The 20,261-nt window shown below is 32.4% G+C and overlaps 1 protein-coding gene and 1 long non-coding RNA gene across 2 annotated transcripts in view; one reads left to right on the forward strand and one right to left on the reverse strand.

Moving 5' to 3' along the window:
* Positions 1-298: 298 nt before the first annotated feature.
* LOC149479091 (carboxypeptidase B-like) overlaps positions 299-20,261 on the forward strand; it is a 28,213-nt gene continuing 8,250 nt past the window's right edge. Inside the window, exons 1-2 of the mRNA XM_089708858.1 lie at positions 299-381; positions 14,640-14,852. Coding sequence (XP_089564984.1) covers positions 308-381; positions 14,640-14,852 — 287 coding nt within the window. The 5' untranslated portion in view covers positions 299-307. The remainder of the gene's footprint in view (positions 382-14,639; positions 14,853-20,261) is intronic.
* LOC149479092 (uncharacterized) lies at positions 6,674-7,733 on the reverse strand. The gene is made up of 2 exons (XR_016317314.1): positions 7,651-7,733; positions 6,674-7,193 (listed from the first exon to the last, which is right to left on the reverse strand). It is a non-coding gene; the product is annotated as an uncharacterized LOC149479092 (long non-coding RNA).

A 20,261-nucleotide genomic window follows, 5' to 3' on the forward strand; every position in this document is an offset into this window, starting at 1 on the left:
GCATCTTCACTGAGAAACATAGGCTATATTGCATTTAAATTAGAGATCCTTACCAAAAATGCAATAATGTAACCCAAGGTGTAAAAAATTCCTTAATCAAAATTCTAGCATCGCGTGTGCCGCGGAATCTATTCCACGAGGAAGGTTCTTATGAAAAAAAACGTAAACATGTAGGTACCATGGGCGAAGCCGGGGCGGACCGCTAGTATCAAATAAAATGAGTATTGTAGATTACACCATGATTAGATTAAGCTGATAGGCGTTTTGATATTATTGTACAATATTTAGTATATTACCATCGAGCAAGATGGACTTTAAAATATTATTTACACTTTTTGTGTTAATCCACGCATGTTTTTGTAAACATGAAGAGTATATTGGGTAAGTTTTATATGTTATTCTAGATATTTTAATTTTATATAAGCCATATTCAGTTCATTCATATCAGTCCCCAAATTAATTTGTGTTAGAGATTTTCCTCAAATAATATTATCAAGCAAATTATTATTTATAATGTCCTATAATATTTATTTATTATTATTATTTATTTATCAATATGACGTAAAATTGTTTTTAAACAAAGTACGAAGTACGAGGCTTAATAATTGTACAGTACATATTATTATCTGTGCTAGTAGAGTAAAAAATGTTTAAACAAATAAGTTTATTTTTAATAACTTCTACTCGTAAGAGAGAGCCCTTAGGCACCATTGAGATATATACATAATATATATATGGAGACGACACCGCCTACATCACTTATGTTCCGCACAACATACGCCATATGGCGTAATTGCACGCTCATTTTTTATTTGTTTTAAAGTGAAACGCATCTAATATGCCTTCGGGTGTGTTACGATATTGCACAAATAATACGGAAAAGTGCAAAGGAATAACTTTCATCAGTAAGTACCTAACTAGATAATAATTTTTAAAACTTAGTTAGAGCAAAAAAATGGCGCACAGATTTTGTTCGTGGTGTCTCCTCCATACGTAGTAATATTATCTCAATGTTAGGCACTCGGAAAGTGCTTTTCTAGGTAAAGCACAAAAAATCGCTAGATGTTTTTCAATAATATTAAGTACCTAATAAATTATATTCATCAGATATTGCCTTTAATTAATAAGAGTCAAAATGATAATATCCAACAAGTCGATTAATTAAGTCTTATCTTCCTCAAATGCATGTTTTCTTTGTTTATCATAAATTCCATTTAAATTAGTTAACAAAATATTATATTATTATAGTCAATATTCTATTTAATGAAAATAAATAGAAAAAAAAAGAGCGTGTGTGCCGAGCACACGTGTCAGAAGTGAAACTTCTTTGGCAAGATTCAAAGATACCCAAATCGATGCCTTCCATAACGTGACGGTATTTCCATGACGCGACCTTGAAATTTTACTCTCAATGCGCCTAAAGAAGTAGACGTTCACTTCAAAAAGTATTCTCAAATAATTTTATTACGGGAAAATAGTATTTTTGTGTTTATAGTTTTATTCAATTATATGTTTGTATTTTTCTTGTAATTTAAAATCCACGTTGTTCTAAGGAAACACAAAACAAAACATAAAAGTCGTCTTTCGTCTGACAGAATCAGCTTAAGTTGTTTGACTGTTTCAATGTTTAAAATAACTTTTGGAACACTTTGCTTTTAGCTTTTCCATCAATATTTTATCGTGTTTTGTTTATTTCCGTATTTTGTTTGGCAATGTATAAGTAAATTGATCCGAAGTAAAAAAAAAAACTGAACATAACATTAAGGAAAAATAGTTTAAACTGTAAAACTTTTAATATAATCTTGTTTATGAGTAAAAAATATGTGTGGCACTCGAGGACTGCCGCGGTAAAGCTATTGCATAGCATCGTATCGCTGTGCCGGTTGGTGTTAGGTTTTTTCGTTACGGAATTTTTACATTCGGTCGCCGCTCTCAAATTCTAAGCTATGCAATAGCTTAAAAAAATCTATAGTATAGTAACTAATCTGTTGTATGTAAGCCAATATACAAAGGGGATTAATTTAAAAGTAGCTATGTTTTGAAAGAAACAAGAATTTATTTAAGGTGATTGCAACGATCTGTTCCCAGCCAATATCCCGCTAGATGGCGCTGAATTCTACATTTCTAGTTTATTTGAGTTTTTGCGTAATTGGAATAGTCATCAAACCTAGGAATAGTCATGGCGGTTACTGAATATTATATTTTATTGAAATATGTTATATCATTGCCTTAAAATCCACCCAATTCGGTAAAATTATGCGTTTTAACATCTGTCATTGCATACAGGGTCGTTTACACACACAGACGTATACAAAAATGATAAAGATTTAACTCTAGATGGCGTGAATGTAAAGCGCGTCACACACGGTGAAGATACTACCTATAATATTTTATCTAATCTAGTAATATTTTATATTACAGTATCTTAAGGTATCCGGTATCAGCGTTCTGACCATCATTTTTCTTTTTTCGCTGTAGAACCGCCATCCTGTTACAAATGACCCACAAAGGAGAATGACCACGGGTGGTATCGGTAAAATTTTAGTTGTGCCACGTATTCGTTATATTGTTAATTCCTATTTGTATTTATAATGATCATATGTATCAATATTAAGTCTTAATTAAACCGGATAAATTGAAATAATAGTAAAAGTAAAAGTTTTTCTTTTGAAACATGTATGACTACGTATGGAATCGGTAAAATACTAGTTGTGTCACGTGTTCGTGATATTGTTAATTCCTATTTGTATTTATAATGATCATATTTATCACTATTAAGTTGTAATTATACCGAATAAATAGAAATAAAAGTAAAAGTTTTGTTTTGACACATACCTATATCTATCTCTCTTGCAAACGTCATATGTCATAGTTTCTATTTGAAATGTCAAATGAATGTGTTCGACGCATTGTTCGATGTTATTTTGAAATAATGTTTAAATTACGATTTACTTTTCACATTTGTCTTGTAAATTAAAATATTACCTATGTAATAAATGTAAAACTTAACGTTCATCGTTAGTTTAAACTCGATTAAGTAGTTTTTTGAAGTGTTGAATAAAACTATTGTTTTATTTTTATTGTCGCGAACTGCGGCTTATTTACATAAAAACTTTAATCATATCTAAAAGTACTAACATCAAGCTTTAAATTGAGCTATATTTCATCTTGACACAATAAGTTTGATTGCGATACCAAGTGCCATAGTCACTTGGGCAATCTCCTGTGGTTTTCATTTTTCTGTATGGGTAGACAAAACTTCAAAACGCCACCTGCTACGGTTTATATTATTATGAACGATTAGCTTTCCGCCCGCATTTTCAAAAAAAAACCCGTATAGTTCCCGTTCCCGTGGGGTTTCCGGGATAAAACCTATTCAATGTGTCCAAGTTACGTTCTATATGTGTGCTAAATTTCATTGTAATCGGTTCAGTAGTATTTGCGTGAAACACACACATACACATCCTCACAAACTTACGCATTAGTAGGAAGTAGGATTGTTATAAAAATAAAAGTTATATTTGTTGGCGTAAACTATTTTATTGTAATTTTGGGAAATAAATAATGTCAAAATTGATTACCTACAATAAAACGCAGTTTTATTTTATTACCTACATTACACTATTGTTTTTTTTTTATCAAAACATGTATTTGAAGTAGCAAATATGATATTATGCTGATCCAAGCATTTTCACTCAAAACTAATATCACTAATGATTTGTAAAAGTAAATTATTTCAAAATACATTTCATAACAAGTAAGAATAATTATTCATACAACAACAAATCAAAAACACTATTTACTATGGAAAAAAAACCAGGAAGGTGAAAAACATATTTACGATTTCGATGCACTCGACTTTTAGTAAAATAATAGGTAAAAATATTATTATGGTTTTGATCACAGACATATCTGTGGTTTTGATTTTAGCTACTAGTATCAGAAAGCTGCGTGTTCAATGCACGTCGGGGTCCCACAACTGTGGAGGAAGGAAGGTAGAATACCTCCATCGAATAAGTGAAGTTTCTCGACATACTCGATTTGCCGGCCGACCTCAATGAAGATTGTCCGAAAGTTGTATATGTGCTCTGTAACGAAAAAATTTCGCTAGCGCGATTCAGAGTGAGGTGTCGTACAATATACCTAATGAAGTTTTTCATCTTTTTATTTTACTGCAAATACAAAATAAAAATTAAACAATGGTAATGTAAATTCTAAACAAACTACTACCAAAATACAATTAGAACAAAAATCATTTGACTTGTTTATTTCACCCAGAGGCCAGAGGCGGCTCGTGACAAAATTGTATAGGTGTTCACTTGAAATAAAACAACGAAAATACAATAGCGTTCGGGATGATTTATTACAAAAAAATGAGCACCACATTTTATAAATGTCTATAACACTAAAAATTACAAAGTACAGGCTATTTCAAAACGAATTCAATGACTAGGTATCAATAATTAGTAAATCACCGAATTTGCATTCGCGAGCGTAGGTATCCATAGTGTTTGTCACTGACGGTCACTGACCTCTATAACTTATAGTTATAGAGGTCAGTGGTGTTTGTTGTGTAAACATGTATGTATTTGAGTAGTTAGTAGCATATTATATTCTGAATTTCTGATCCATGCCTATTCACTCAAAACTAATAACACTAATGATTTGTAACAGTAAATTATTTCAATAGGTAGGTATTTGAACATTTCCCAACAAGACGTAAGAATAATTATTCGTAGGTATACAAGATACAATAACAAATCTAATACACTATTTATTATTTTATTATTTACTAGCGGTCCGCCCCGGCTTCGCCCGTGGTACATGTTTACGTTTTCTCTCCATAAGAAGTAATAGCTAGAGAGCTAGCGCAAAGCTACCTGTATGTATTTGACCAGATCTGGATTTTTGTGTGTTGATTCCCCTATACCTACTATACATGAGATGAGGAGTCACTAAGCCCAGAGTGGTGGACGGGGCGCGCGCTTAGGTAAGACAGGTGGAAATTTTTGGCGAACTTTGAAACCATTTGACCACGTCTGCCATTTTGATATTTGAAAATAGATTATTATTACTATCGGAAAATAACAATGGCAGACCATTATCACGCGGATAACATTCTGGCAGACACTTATGAAAGTGCTGAAAAAAATACAATTTTGAAAGTATTTGACCAGATCTGCCATTCATATATTTTATTTATTAGGGTCTTAAAAACTTATTTTCGAAACGGCAGACATTTTCATTGCGTACAGACTTCAGCAGACAACAAAACTTTACAGACTTCAGCAGTCAACAAGACTTAGCTTCTACATGGTCAGATGTATATATGTATTACGTTCCCTGACCTTACATCAATGATTTACTTTATTAATGTTTTTATGGTCATTTACATTTAATTTTGAAAACTATGGAATAAAATTTATAAATTTGATGATACAAAACTAAATATACATTTGTAAAGAATCTCAAATATAAAGTTGTGTTGCAAATAACAAATCATCATTTAAATATTTAGTTTATTTCTTTATTTAAGAAACAATTAACAATTACAAAACAACATAAAAAAACACGCATGCATTTATTGAAATGTTCATTCATCATCACTATCGTATGGCGTTGTGTGACTCGTCTTCATAATCCATTGAATCGGATTCTGTAAAAGTAAAACGTAAATTATATAATAAAAGAAATGAGTCATTATAAACTTACCTAGTAAGGCAATGCCTTTGATGTCGCACGATGCCGCCGCGCCGCCAGTGTAGGTACTTCTGCTGCTACATGAAAATATGCTAGGGTTGCAACAAATGGGAAATAAAACAATTGTGATTATTACTATTATGATGTAATCATTTATTCATATTATGTACATTCAAAACAATTGCTATTATTAAATCTGATGTAATTATTTTTTCATAAATATATAATTATTATTAATTACATAATATATTGCACTGTGAAATATTTACGTATCACTTTATTTTTGATGTTCTTAATTGTCTTTTATAAAATTTAAGTGACGCATTCGCATTGGGATCAACAATCCGATAAGAAAAGAATGGAGACAACATATACATAGCTTTGATTTCAATTCTACAGATACAAAATATACAATCTATCTAAAATGATACAACGGATGTTTCCTGCGTTTTCTCGTCAAAATACCGAAACAACGTAATTATTGTATAGTAGTTGGGCGTGAAAGTAAAAAAACAAATGAAAAGTGTTTTCCATATGATTATTTATTAAATTTACGCGATTAAGAATAATTTCAACGATACAATTTAGTAACCGAGAATTCAGAGGATTAAAGAAAATACCTGCCTGATCATTTTATCAAACTCTAAAAGAATTATGGTTATTTCGCATCACTCGGTTTATTAGTTTGGTAATAATTATTAAAGGTAGTTACAACCCTAGCCATTGAGTCGAACGGTAGGCAACACAATATCGACTTTGTGCGGGTACATATGGTACATTTCTTCTTGCTGTGAAGCGTAATTATTATTATTAAGATTTTTTAGGCTATTTTGAATCAGCTGTTCTAATTTAATTCTAGAAATTTTTTTAAAAGTAGGGTAACGGCACCAGTGGTCAGCCTCATAACAGCTTTTTGAAGTTTTGACAATTGCCATTTCTACAACAATCGTCGAATAAAAAAACGTACAACATGTATGGATTTATTGTTTATTGTAGTTTCGAATCAGCGTTTATCAAAAACAATAATTCTCTTAGTAAAATATATAATTAATTTTAAACAAAAAATGGCCCAGTGTCCCAGTGAACAGCCTCTAAAAACCAATAAACAGCCTTGTTGAACCCAGTGTTCAGCCTTTAGTAAGTATAACTAATTATGAGATCAAAATAAACAATGTTATATCAAAATCAACTATATTAATCACATTTTTAAAGCAACGATTCACTTAGCACAAAAAAATGTATATCGCACATAATACAAATATTATTTTAAACATACTATTACAATCTCTTTGTGTCTTCTTATTTTCTAGGAACTTCTTATTATTTATCATAAAAACAGCAATAATTCCGTTTAAAGAAATCAGCAATTTTAGTTTATAATAATATTATTGATGCATCTATAATCCACAATATATATAATTATAATCAACCACAGGAGGATCTCTTTCGGAGGATTTCTCTGGAGGATACTGTTGTCTTGGCGGCATTTTTAGCTAGAAAAAAAGGGAAAAATAATAACTTTTGGATATGAATACACAGAATACCATTATTTCAGGTAAAACTTAACTAACATGAAGTATTACTTATAGATTCAAACACAAACATTCGCATTTATACTTAAAATATTATTTCAATAACATCGTGGCTGAATACTGGATCATTGAGACCACAGATTGAGACCCAGTGGTCAGCCGCTTGAAAAAAATATTTTGAAATGCGGCTGACCACTGGGTTTTCTAACAATTAGGAATAATCCCAGTAATCAGCCCCAGGGGCTGTCCATTGGATCTTTCATAAAAAATCAGTATCCAATGGTCAGCCCCTCAAATTTTTAAGTAAAAAAACAATATTTTTTATCAAATTTCATAAAATTAAATGCTCTAACTAATCTATAAAGTTATTATCTATAAAACACAATCACATTTCATACTAAAATATGTTATTTCTCACCTTTCAAAAGAGCACCACGTGAAACAAAAAATATTGCAGACATGACACTTCTGCTCTTGTCGGCGGAGAGCACCTGTACGAACGTGTTTACTTCTCTCCCCTGACCCCCTGCTGCTCCTATCGCGTGATTCATGAACCAATAACGAAACAGAGCTTTTATTTAAGTGCGCGTGATTTGGTTATTTTGATTATAGCGATATTTATGGCCAATAAACAACGCAATAGGCTGATCACTGGTGCCTGGCTGACCACTGGTGCCGTTACCCTATATTATGAGTTTATAAATACCTCAACCAATAGTTATTGTGTCCTATCCTCATTTCTTTATATCTTAGGCCAGTGGAAATTAACATTAAATTCGCAAAGCACGATGTAGATTTGAATTTTTGGTATGTTGTTTGGATCAGTTAGGGTGATGTAAATCCCAATTTGCAACTTCGAAAAAGTTGTGCTCGCTGCGCACCACGTGATAAACTGCGAAAATTTTGGACTTTTTTCACTTTTTGCTCTAAAAGTCATAAACTATGCGTTTCCGACAAGTATGATTCAGTACATAAATTAAGGTTATTAAATTTGCAACAATTTAAGCCTAACCGCAGCTCTCTAAACCTTATAACGACTAAACTGTGGCCATTCGAAGATGGTTCATTTTTCCCGAAATATTGAAATTTTTAGTTTTGCTCCCGTTTGAAGCAAAATATTGGCAAAAACCGCTCGTTCTATGAGAAGTTCGTATAATAAAGTTGTAGTGCATTTAATTTTCTTTCATAAGAGCATAGAACAAAGTCTGTGAGACAAATATTTCACACACAATATCTGAAAAACAAAAAGAAGGTAGAAATAGATTTTTAAAGAATTGAAACTGAGAGCATATAAAATCATAAAAAGAATAATACTTTTTCATTTGCAGGATAGGTAATTAACAAAATTACAAAATTTGGGAAAGTAGGAAAAAAGATTATACGCAAATAATAAACTGCGAAAATTTTGGACTTTTTTCACTTTTTGCTCTAAAAGTCATAAACTATGCGTTTCCGACAAGTATCATTCAGTACATAAATTAAGGTTATTAAATTTGCAACAATTTAAGCCTAATTAAAGCTCTCTAAATCTTATAGCGACTAAACTGTGGCCATTCGAAGATGGTTCATTTTTCCCGAAATATTGAAATTTTTAGTTTTGCTCCCGTTTGAAGCAAAATATTGGCAAAACCGCTCGTTCTATGAGAAGGTCGTATAATAAAGTTGTAGTGCATTTAATTTTCTTTCATTAGAGCATAGAACAAAGTCTGTGAGACAAATAGTTCACTCACAATATCTGAAAAACAAAAAGAAGGTAGAAATAGATTTTTAAAGAATTGAAACTGAGGGCATATAAAATCATAAAAAGGATAATACTTTTTCATTTGCAGGATAGGTAATTAACAAAATTACAAAGATAATTAAATTTGCAACAATTTAAGCCAAACCGCAGCTCTCTAAACCTTATAACAACTAAGCTGTGGCCTTTCAAAGATAGTCAGTTTTTCCCGAAAATTTCAAATTTTTAGTTTTGCTCCCGTTTGAACCAAAATATTGGCAAAAACCGCTCGTTCTATGAGAAAGTCGTATAATAAAGTTGTAGTGCATTTAATTTTCTTTCATTAGAGCATAGAACAAAGTCTGTGAGACAAATAGTTCACTCACAATATCTGAAAAACAAAAAGAAGGTAGAAATAGATTTTTAAAGAATTGAAACTGAGGGCATATAAAATCATAAAAAGGATAATACTTTTTCATTTGCAGGATAGGTAATTAACAAAATTAAATTTTCTACAACTTTATTTTATGACCTTCTCATAGAACGAGCGGTTTTGCCAATATTTTGGTTCAAACGGGAGCAAAACTAAAAATTTGAAAATTTCGGGAAAAACTGACTATCTTTGAAAGGCCACAGCTTAGTTGTTATAAGGTTTAGAGAGCTGCGGTTAGGCTTAAATTGTTGCAAATTTAATTATCTTTGTAATTTTGTTAATTACCTATTCTGCAAATGAAAAAGTATTATCCTTTTTATGATTTTATATGCCCTCAGTTTCAATTCTTTAAAAATCTATTTCTACCTTCTTTTTGTTTTTCAGATATTGTGAGTGAACTATTTGTCTCACAGTCTTTGTTCTATGCTCTTATGAAAGAAAATTAAATGCACTACAACTTTATTATACGAACTTCTCATAGAACGAGCGGTTTTTGCCAATATTTTGCTTCAAACGGGAGCAAAACTAAAAATTTCAATATTTCGGGAAAAATGAACCATCTTCGAATGGCCACAGTTTAGTCGTTATAAGGTTTAGAGAGCTGCGGTTAGGCTTAAATTGTTGCAAATTTAATAACCTTAATTTATGTACCGAATCATACTTGTCGGAAACGCATAGTTTATGACTTTTAGAGCAAAAAGTGAAAAAAGTCCAAAATTTTCGCAGTTTATCACGTGGTGCGCAGCGAGCACAACTTTTTCGAAGTTGCAAATTGGGATTTACATCACCCTAACTGATCCAAACAACATTCCAAAAATTCAAATCTACATCGTGCTTTGCGAATTTAGGGTTTTTTAGTGTCGATTTCTACTGGCCTATCTTGGTAGTTAACTAAAGTGTTAAATTTACATAACCTCAACAACAACATTTACACTGCCACTGCACTAAAACTAAACTAACTAGCTCTCTAGCTATAAGAACCATCCTCGTACTTCAAGGGATATAATAAAAAAAGAATTATCGAAATCGGTTCAGCCGTTCTCGAGTTATGCGCTTACCAACACATTTTGCGATTCATTTTTATATTAGACTAGCGGTCCGCCCCGGCTTCGCCCGTGGTACATGTTTACGTTTTCTCTACATAAGAACCATCCTGGTACTTCAAGGAATATAATAAAAAAAGAATTATCGAAATCGGTTCAGCCGTTCTCGAGTTATGCGCTTACCAACACATTTTGCGATTCATTTATATATATATACTAGCGGTCCGCCCCGGCTTCGCCCGTGGTACATAATATTTACGTTTTCTCTACATAAAAACCATCCTCGTACTTCAAGGAATATAATAAAAAAAGAATGATCGAAATCGGTTCAGCCGTTCTCGAGTTATGCGCTTACCAACACATTTTGCGATTCATTTTTATATATAAGAATAAGATTATGTGAAAATAACCAGGAAGGTGAAAAACATATTTACGAAAACATAGTAACATAATATGGCTGTCGCTACAATAATTATATTTCAATTTTATCTTTTTATACCTAGTAGAACTGGCCGACGAATAAAAAAAATCGTATTAGAATAAATACAATAAATTACGGAACAAAAAAAGGATTGTAACTGAATTAGGTATGTTTGTTTCTGGGCGCACCGTTTTCGACGACGCGACGCGCGACGTAAGCGTATAGGTATAGGTACCTACTTTGCTAAAACAAACTAATAAAATTGTGTGTCTGTCTGAAAATTCGGAAAAGCATATTTTGCAAGTTTGTAATTACTTTGATAGTTTACCGATTTATAATAATTGTAATTGTAATTGTATAATATATAATTTGCAATGTGGTGAAATTTCATAAAAATCACGGGCCAATTTTTTGTTTTGAATCCCACCGAAAATATAATTGCGTTATTAGAATAATTAATTACTATACCTACCCACGATCAATTATTACAATATAGTCTCAAATGCATACTAGAGAAATATTGCAATTTGATTCAATTAAAATGCATAGCATACAAAAATAAATTCACAACACAAGAAATTCCGCGCGCAAATCATAGCGCGTGTCAATGAAATCAAGAATGTTTTATATCAAGCCGACGCGGACGACGACGCGACGCCGAACAAAAGTACCTACGACGGACGACCACGCTTCGAGTTGCCAAACAACATGAGTAATAAATTGTTTACAAAAAAAACAAGTTTTCCATTTTTCTGTATGAGTAGACAGAACTTCAAAACGCCACCTGCTACGGTTTATATTATGAACGATTGTTATAAAAATAAAAGTTATATTTGTTGGTGTAAACTATTTTATTGATCAATAATTTTGGAATTTAAAATTGTCAACATTGATTACAATAAAACGCAGTTTTATTTTATTACACTATTGTTTTTTTTATCAAAACATGTATTTGAAGTACCATATAATATTATGCTGATCCAAGCATTTTCACTCAAAACTTATATCACTAATGATTTGTAAAAGTAAATTATTTCAATATACATTTCATAACCAACATGTAAGAATAATTATTATTATTCCTACCTACAACAACAAACCTAAAACACTATTTACTATGGGAAAATAACCAGGAAGGTGAAAAACATATTATTATTTACGATTTCGACGCACTCGACTTTTAGTAAAATATAGTAGGTAAACATAATATTATGGTTTTGATTTTTGCTACTAATATAAGAAAACTGCGTGTTCAAACTACCTACTTGTTTGTCTGTCTGAAAATTCGGAAGTACTTTGGTAGTTTACCGATTTATAATAATATTGTATATATCGTTGTTTAAAAAATATTCAAACACAATAAAATATGATATACTGATTTATCACTGGTTTCAGTGATGAACTGATGAGTCAATTATAGCCACTATACTTTCGTCATACGTGTGTATGATTGATGTGATTTGCAACGTGGTGATATTTCAGAAAAATCACGGGTCAAATTGTCCCACCGAAAATATAACTGCGTTATAAGAATAACTATACCTACGATAAATTATACATAATACAATATAGTCTCAAATGCATACTAGTGAAATATTTTATTTGAATCAATAAAATAAAAAAATAAATAAAAAATAATAATAATACAAAAATAAATTCACAACACAAGAAAATCCGCGCGCAAATCATAGCGCGTGACAATGAAATCAAGAACTTTCGAGCCGACGCGGACGACGAAGGAGCCTAACAAAAGTACCTACAATCATAGGCGGCTCGTGACAAAATTGTATAACCGTGTTCACTTGAAATAAAACAACGAAAATAGGTACCTACAATAGCGTTAGCAGTACAAAAAAAATGAGCACCACATTATAAATGTCTATTTATACACTAAAAATTATAGAGTATTTCAAAACGAATTCAATTATTATTTAGCAATAATTAGAAAATCCCCGAATTTGCATTCGTGATCGTATTCATAGTGTTTGTCTACACTAATATTATAAAGAGGAAAACTTTGTTTGTTTGTTTGATTGTAATGAATAGGCTCATAAACTACTGGACATTTTACCAATGTTTGCAAGTTTGTGATTACTTTGATAGTTTACCGATTTATAATAATTGTATACTTATATCATTGTTTAAAAATATTCAAACACAATATGATATAGGTACTGATTTATCACTGGTTTCAGTGATGAACTGATGAGTCAATGTTAGCCACAATACTAATCACTTTCGTCATACATGTGTATGAACTATGATTGATGTGATTTGCAATGTGGTGAAATTTCATAAAAATCACGGGCCAATTTTTTGTTTTGAATCCCACCGAAAATACATATATTACTAATTGCGTTATTAGAATAATTAATTACTATACCCACGATCAATTATTACAATTTACAATATAGTCTCAAATGCATACTAGAGAAACATTGCAATTTGAATCAATTAAAATGCATAGCATACAAAAATAAATTCACAACACAAGAAATTCCGCGCGCAAATCATAGCGCGTGTCAATGAAATCAAGAATGTAATTTTATATCAAGCCGACGAGCGACGACGCCGAACTAAAGTACCTACAGTACCATTTACCTTCAGTTTACAATACAGTTTACAGACCTACGACGGACGAACAATAATGAGTAATAAATAAAAAAAAACATAGTTTCTAAGGTCATTAGTTTTATTTTATTTTATTGTTATTTTCTTTGAACGATTGGAAATGAAATTACTCAATTTTTACACAGAACTTTGATTTATTAGAATTATGCTCATTATGCATAAGATAACGAACGCGAATGCACGACATCTAGCGCGTCAATGTCTATACATCGCCTTTCGTTTAGACATTGACGCGCTAGATCTGTAATAAGTATATAGTCTATGCGCTAGATGTCGTGCTTTATGTCATGTTTCGCTTGGCAAAAGTCACGCACACTACTGTAGAAGTGTCAAATTTTTCCGGTATTTTACTGTTGTTTTTCTAAGTAAATATTGTAAATTATTGATTAAAAAGGTCGAACGCGCACACATTTCATTATAGAGAAGTGATAAAATGATTAGTTTTAAAGAAATAGTGTCTGTGTTAAGTGTTTAGAGGTAATCAAAAATGTATGGAGGGACGGTCGGAACATCAACCTTAACGGTTTAACGAACTTGACTATTTTTTATTCTTTTACCGTTCTTTTGCGTTTACGTTTACAATATGTATCAATTATCATACGTATACTCTTAAGGAAAATATCCTATAAATCTTATATATAAAAATAAATCGCAAAATGTGTTGGTAAGCGCATAACTCGAGAACGGCTGAACCGATTTCGATAATTATTTTTTTATTATATTCCTTGAAGTACGAGGATGGTTTTTATGAAGAAAACGTAAATATGTACCACGGGCGAAGCCGGGGCGGACCGCTAGTATCCTATAGGTATATCTATAGGAAAATTAACATATTAAATATGTAATAAATAAATATTTCACGACAATTTTCACACACGGCACGATCTGTTTACTAAGATTTCGCTTGTGTTATGGAAACCAGATGGCTGATCAACATACATATTATATAATCTATAATATAAAAATGAATCCCAAAATGTGTTGGTAAGCGCATAACTTGAGAACGGCTGAACCGATTTCGTTAATTCTTTTTTTATTATATTCCTTGAAGTACGAGGATGGTTTTTACGTAGAGAAAACGTAAATATGTACCACGGGCGGACTGCTAGTTTTAAATAAATACTTATATAGATAATTTATATTTATTAATGTATATTTCCAGATCAACAGTACACGGTGTGGTATTACGAAACTTAGATGATATTAAACTAATACGAGAACTAGAAACTGATTTGGATTTAGACATATGGCGCGCTGGCTTGCCTGGTGTCAAAGATGCGTATATCATGGTCAGGCCACAATATATGGAAAAGTTCTTGGCAAGACTGGACGAAGCTGGTATTCAGCATTATGTTCATAATAGTGATGTGGTCAGGTAAATATTTGTTTTATTGATTGACATAGTCGATAAATGCCTCGCTTATTATTAATGAACTGCTTTTTAATATTTTGATTAAGTAGAAGATTTTTTGCTAGGTTGAATAGCCAAACAGTTACATAATTTCTTAAAAGACTGCGTAGATTTGAAATAATAAGAACATGTGAAAAATGTAGTAAAAGGATAACCTAGCTTAAGTAAAATCTGCAAAAATTGTGAAATATAGGTAGGTATTAAAATAAAAATAATAATTAAAATGAAACATTTTTGTAATAGTAGCATTATCAAGCAATTAGAGAAATGCTTGAACTTAATATTGTAACTTATACCGAGACAATAGCACTCGTAATAAGAGCAATACTCGACTAAATGCTGAATTTAACAGCTTATATTATATCCAGAATAGAATTAAAATAACATACTAGCTGTGCCCTGCGGTTTTCCCCGAATTGCTTCGCTCATAATATTAGATTATACCACAGTATTACCATTATTTCCTACAGTAGTGCGACGAATGTACTTGTGCAGAGAAACGGAGGGGAACTGGCGGGGGTCGGGCGACGCGGGCCGCGTAAAGCAAACACGCTTAGTTTGCTTTACCTAGCGCGAAAGGATGACGCAGTCGTATTTTTTGTGTAATAATTTTATTATACATAGGTACTTACATATTCTATTATGGCGCGCACAAACTGTTCGGTTTACGGATGTAAATCTACATTGAAATCCCAGAAGGAAACAATATTTCAGAAAGATTGTATTAATTGTATCTGTTGAATTAAAATCAAAGCTATGTATATGTTGTCCTCATTATTTTCTAATCAGATTGTACAGCCCAATGCGAATGCATTACTTAGTTAAATGTTATAATATACAATTAACCCAGATGTTACTGAAACAATTTTTGTTATCATATTAAGGTGAAATTTACATATTGTGTCCATATTGCAAAAAGTTTAACTGGAAAAATAGTATAAAAATTTTATCTATTGTGGAAATCTCGGAAAATGGTGTACTTTTAAAAGGACGGTAGTAATATGTACTACTATGATATTAAAATGACAACATACATTTCACATATATTTATGTAGCAATATGAAAGTTTTCAAAACATAATTTAGGATGCAAGGTTACATTACATTTAGGATAATAGAAATTGGTTTTCTTGTGACATTCTATACACCGAAGCTGCTTGTCTCTGTACCTAATGATGTGATCTTTTCCATCAAATCCAGAGGTTTCACGGAAACTCTATCACCTTTACGTTCCTCATTCTTATATGTTTCGAGCAGAGCAGTTCCAACACTTCTACGAATGTGGAGATAATCATAATGGCCCCCTTTTACTTATATAATATTTGCCAAGAATTATGTATTGCCATATCTAGTCCATGACAAGTCAAAGAAAAATACCACTTCATGCCTCTGATAGATGTCTTGTAAAAACCGATGCTCTGGTCGGATCTGTCCACCCCTCCCATTTTCTCGTACTTTTTTTACGACAACTATATTTTTCTTCTGTTGTTGTGAAAATCTCTTTACCGTAGACACAGGCTGAATCGTATCAGAGTTTGATGCAACAGTCACAACACTGTTACCATTCCATTTGCAAAATAAATTTGTTCTGCTCTGGTCGATTGATGCTTGACCTTGTGGTGTCTTTTACAAATCTCAAAGGCAGCAGGCAAAGGGCATTTCGCGACGCGATTTTCACGTACTGTGCCAGTAGCTTTTATTCCTCGTACTCGAAGTTCATCAATGAGATGAATGGACGTAAAAAAGTTGTCAAAAAATAAATGGAATGCAGCTTTGCCTTATATTTGTCGCAGTACATCGACGTACTGTAATACAACGCTTGCACCCAATCCCAGAGGCTTTTGGTATTTGTTTTGATTACCAACATCATTCGATTGTCCTTGGTATGGAATATGGATCACACCAAACTATGCAACCTAACCGTGTCGCTCCGACCCAAAATTCATACCCCCATCTTATCGGTTTCCATCTTATGAATTGCTTGCATGGATGGCCGCCATAGTAGGGCACCATGGCTTCGTCGATGCTGTGATGCTCTTCAAAGAGTGCATGCGCAAAAAAGTACTCTGTAGTAGTACATATTACTACTGGCCTTTTAAAAGAACGGCAATTAAAACTGCATAAATATCACAAATAAAATGTAATCTAATAGTAGGTAATATATATTTCTGATAAAACACGTTTCAAATTACGTGTATTTAAAATAAATCAAGTAATTTGTTGTAATTTATTGATAATACATTTAACTTGATTTATCAATGGAAAATAGCAAAAATTCTAAAATAATTTAAAAATATACCACTGTTATAAAACGACACAACACTTTAATTTTCCAATTCCTACAACCGTGAGGTACCAAATGAATATAAACATTTTTTTCAAAAATGCCCTCATTGTTAATAATAATTTTATTTATGGTGCGTCCTTTTAAAAGAACGATAGTAACAACTGGGTTAAGAACATCCAAAAATAAAGTGTCCACGTAAATAATATTTAGCAGTGCAATATCTGTAATTATATATTTATGAACAAATAATTACATCAGATTTAATAATCGCAATTATTTTGAATGTACATATGAATAAAGATTTCATCATAATATTAATAATCATAATCTCCCTAGAGTATATTTGTTCTGTGATCATAATTGTTTTATTTCCCATTTGTTGCAACCCTAGCGTATTTTCGTGTGGCAGCGTAATTACCTACGCTGGCGGCGGCATCGCGCGACATCAAAGGCGATTCCTTACTGTAGGAAATAATGGTAATACTGTGATTATACTATAATATTCTATCTCAAGATACTGTAATATTTTATATTACAGTATCTTAAGGTATCCGGTATCAGCGTTCTGACCATCATTTTTCTTTTTGTCATTGCGTACTAAGACCCCTGTAGAACCGCCATCCTGTTACAAATGACCCACAAAATTTCGGGTATACTGTAATATAAAATATTTTAATTAATTATTATTATACTGTAATATAAAATATTATAGTATCTTCACCGTGTGTGACGCACTTTAGCGTGATGATAATATATAGCCTATAAGCCGTCCTCGATAAACGGACTATCTAACAGTGAAGTAATTTTTCAAATGGAACCCGTGGTTCCTGAGATTAGCTCGTTCAAACAAACAAACTTTTTTAGCTTTATAATATTATTATAGATATAACATAACAATACTAAATACATACGTACCTTAGATGTTGAATAGTTACTGGAATAAAATGTCTTAAAAGAAAATATATAAAGTAGTGTTTCTCCAATGTAGTTACGTTCCCCCGAGACTATGTTTGAAGAGCGTTGAAGGTCCGTTTTAATATTTATTCCAAGTCAAATGTATTGAGTTTGTGTTCAGAATAATATAATGTTTGCACAAGGGTCTATTTTATCGTTTGAATCAAAAGTATCTATATAGGTAGTTATTTTTAAGTTCTTTCATGCATTATATTTATTTGTATTATCTTATAAATGCTATAAAATTACATCATAATCGAAAGTACCTCTATCTGTCTGTCGATATGTTTCCTCTTCACATATTATATGAGTGTCACATGTGATTGTCACGACGGCTTATAATAACAACTAGCTGCTCCGCGCGGTTTCACCCCCGTGGCTCCACCCCTGTTGGTCGTATCACTCGTAGCGTGATGATATATAGCCTTTAACCTTCCTCGATAAAAGGGCTATCTAACACTGAAAGAATTTTTCAAATCGGACCAGTAGTTCCCGAGATTAGCGCGTTCAAACAAACAAACAAACTCTTCAGCTTTATAATATTAGTATTGATGAAAGGTTATGACATTCTTAAAAAAGCCGCCAAATTCCTCCCCCGAAAAGGAAAAAAATAAACACCAACCTCTTGATCTCATTACGAGCTACCTTATTAAACGCGTAATTAACTTTCATGACATACTATTAAAGAATACTGCAATTAAAGTGTTCACGACCCTGCAAGGCTGAGCGTTATCTCGACGAAAGCAGGCCATAAACACGAGTTAGTCCTCAGTATGTTTATGGTCCTTTTATTCACAGCTTACATTAACTTTACGAGATGCTTTGATGTTCTGATTTAACTAAACAAACCAAAATATATTCGACATTCTTATTTAACACTAGCGGCCCCCGCTTCGCCCGTGGTACATGCTTACATTTGGTCTTCATAACCATCCTCTTATTACAAGGAATATTATAAAAAAATAATTGACAAAATCAGTTCAGCCGTTCTCGAGTTATGCTAACCACTAAGCAACACATTTGGCGATTCATATTTTGTATTTTATAGATTAGCTGTGCCATGCGGTTTTACAGGTACGTAAAGCTGGCGATGAAAAATTAGCGAAATTAAAAAAAAACAACACCAGAATTTGTTGCTTATTTGTTGCTAATTAGTTGCTATAATGACGATTTTGTTGCTCAACCCGTTCGCTGAAAATCAGCAACAGTTCTAGCTTAACGTTAAGGTAGCGTGCAGAAATCGGAAAAAGGGATGGATCGTTGCAAAAATGCAGATGAATTTGTTTCTAATTTGTTGCTGCATAAAAACAGTGAAAATTTTGAATTTTTTTCATTGGCGCCAAAAATAACACTGGCCACGTCAACTTAATTGTCGATTTTCGGTAGTGAAACATAAAAAAAAATTTGTTGCTCCTCACATCGTTCACTGGCAAAGTGTACAGAGCCAGCAACTAAATAGAAACCGGAAGTAGAGTTAATTTTGAAACCGGTTTGCTAGAAAATCGTCCACGCCAGCTTAACTGTCGATTTTCGGTAGTGAAACATAAAAAAAAATTTGTTGCTCCTCACATAGTTCACCGGCACAGTGTACAGACCTAGCAACAAAATAGAAACCGGAAGTAGAGTTAATTTTGAAACCGGTTTGCTAGAAAATCGTCCACGCCAGCTTAACTGTCTATTTTCGGGAGTGAAACATAAAAAAAAAATTTGTTGCTCCTCACATCGTTCACTGACACAGTGTACAGAGCCAGCAACAAAATAGAAACCGGAGGTAGAGTTAATTTTGAAACCGGTTTGCTAGAAAATCGTCCACGCCAGCTTAACTGTCGATTTTCGGTAGTGAAACATAAAAAAAAAATTTGTTGCTCCTCACATCGTTCACTGGCACAGTGTACAGAGCCAGCAACAAAATAGAAACCGGAAGTAGAGTTAATTTTGAAACCGGTTTGCTAGTAAATCGTCCACGCCAGCTTAACGTCGATTTTCGGTAGTGAAACATAAAAAAAAATTTGTTGCTCCTCACATCGTTCACCGGCACAGTGTATAGAGCCAGCAACAAAATAGAAACCGGAAGTAGAGTTAATTTTGAAACCGGTTTGCTAGAAAATCGTCCACGCCAGCTTAACTGTCGAT

This window comes from Colias philodice, chromosome 21 (assembly GCF_061535455.1).
Source record: "Colias philodice isolate Cphi_HAF_F1 chromosome 21, ilColPhil1 Martin Lab GWU primary, whole genome shotgun sequence".
Lineage (NCBI taxonomy): Eukaryota > Metazoa > Arthropoda > Insecta > Lepidoptera > Pieridae > Colias > Colias philodice.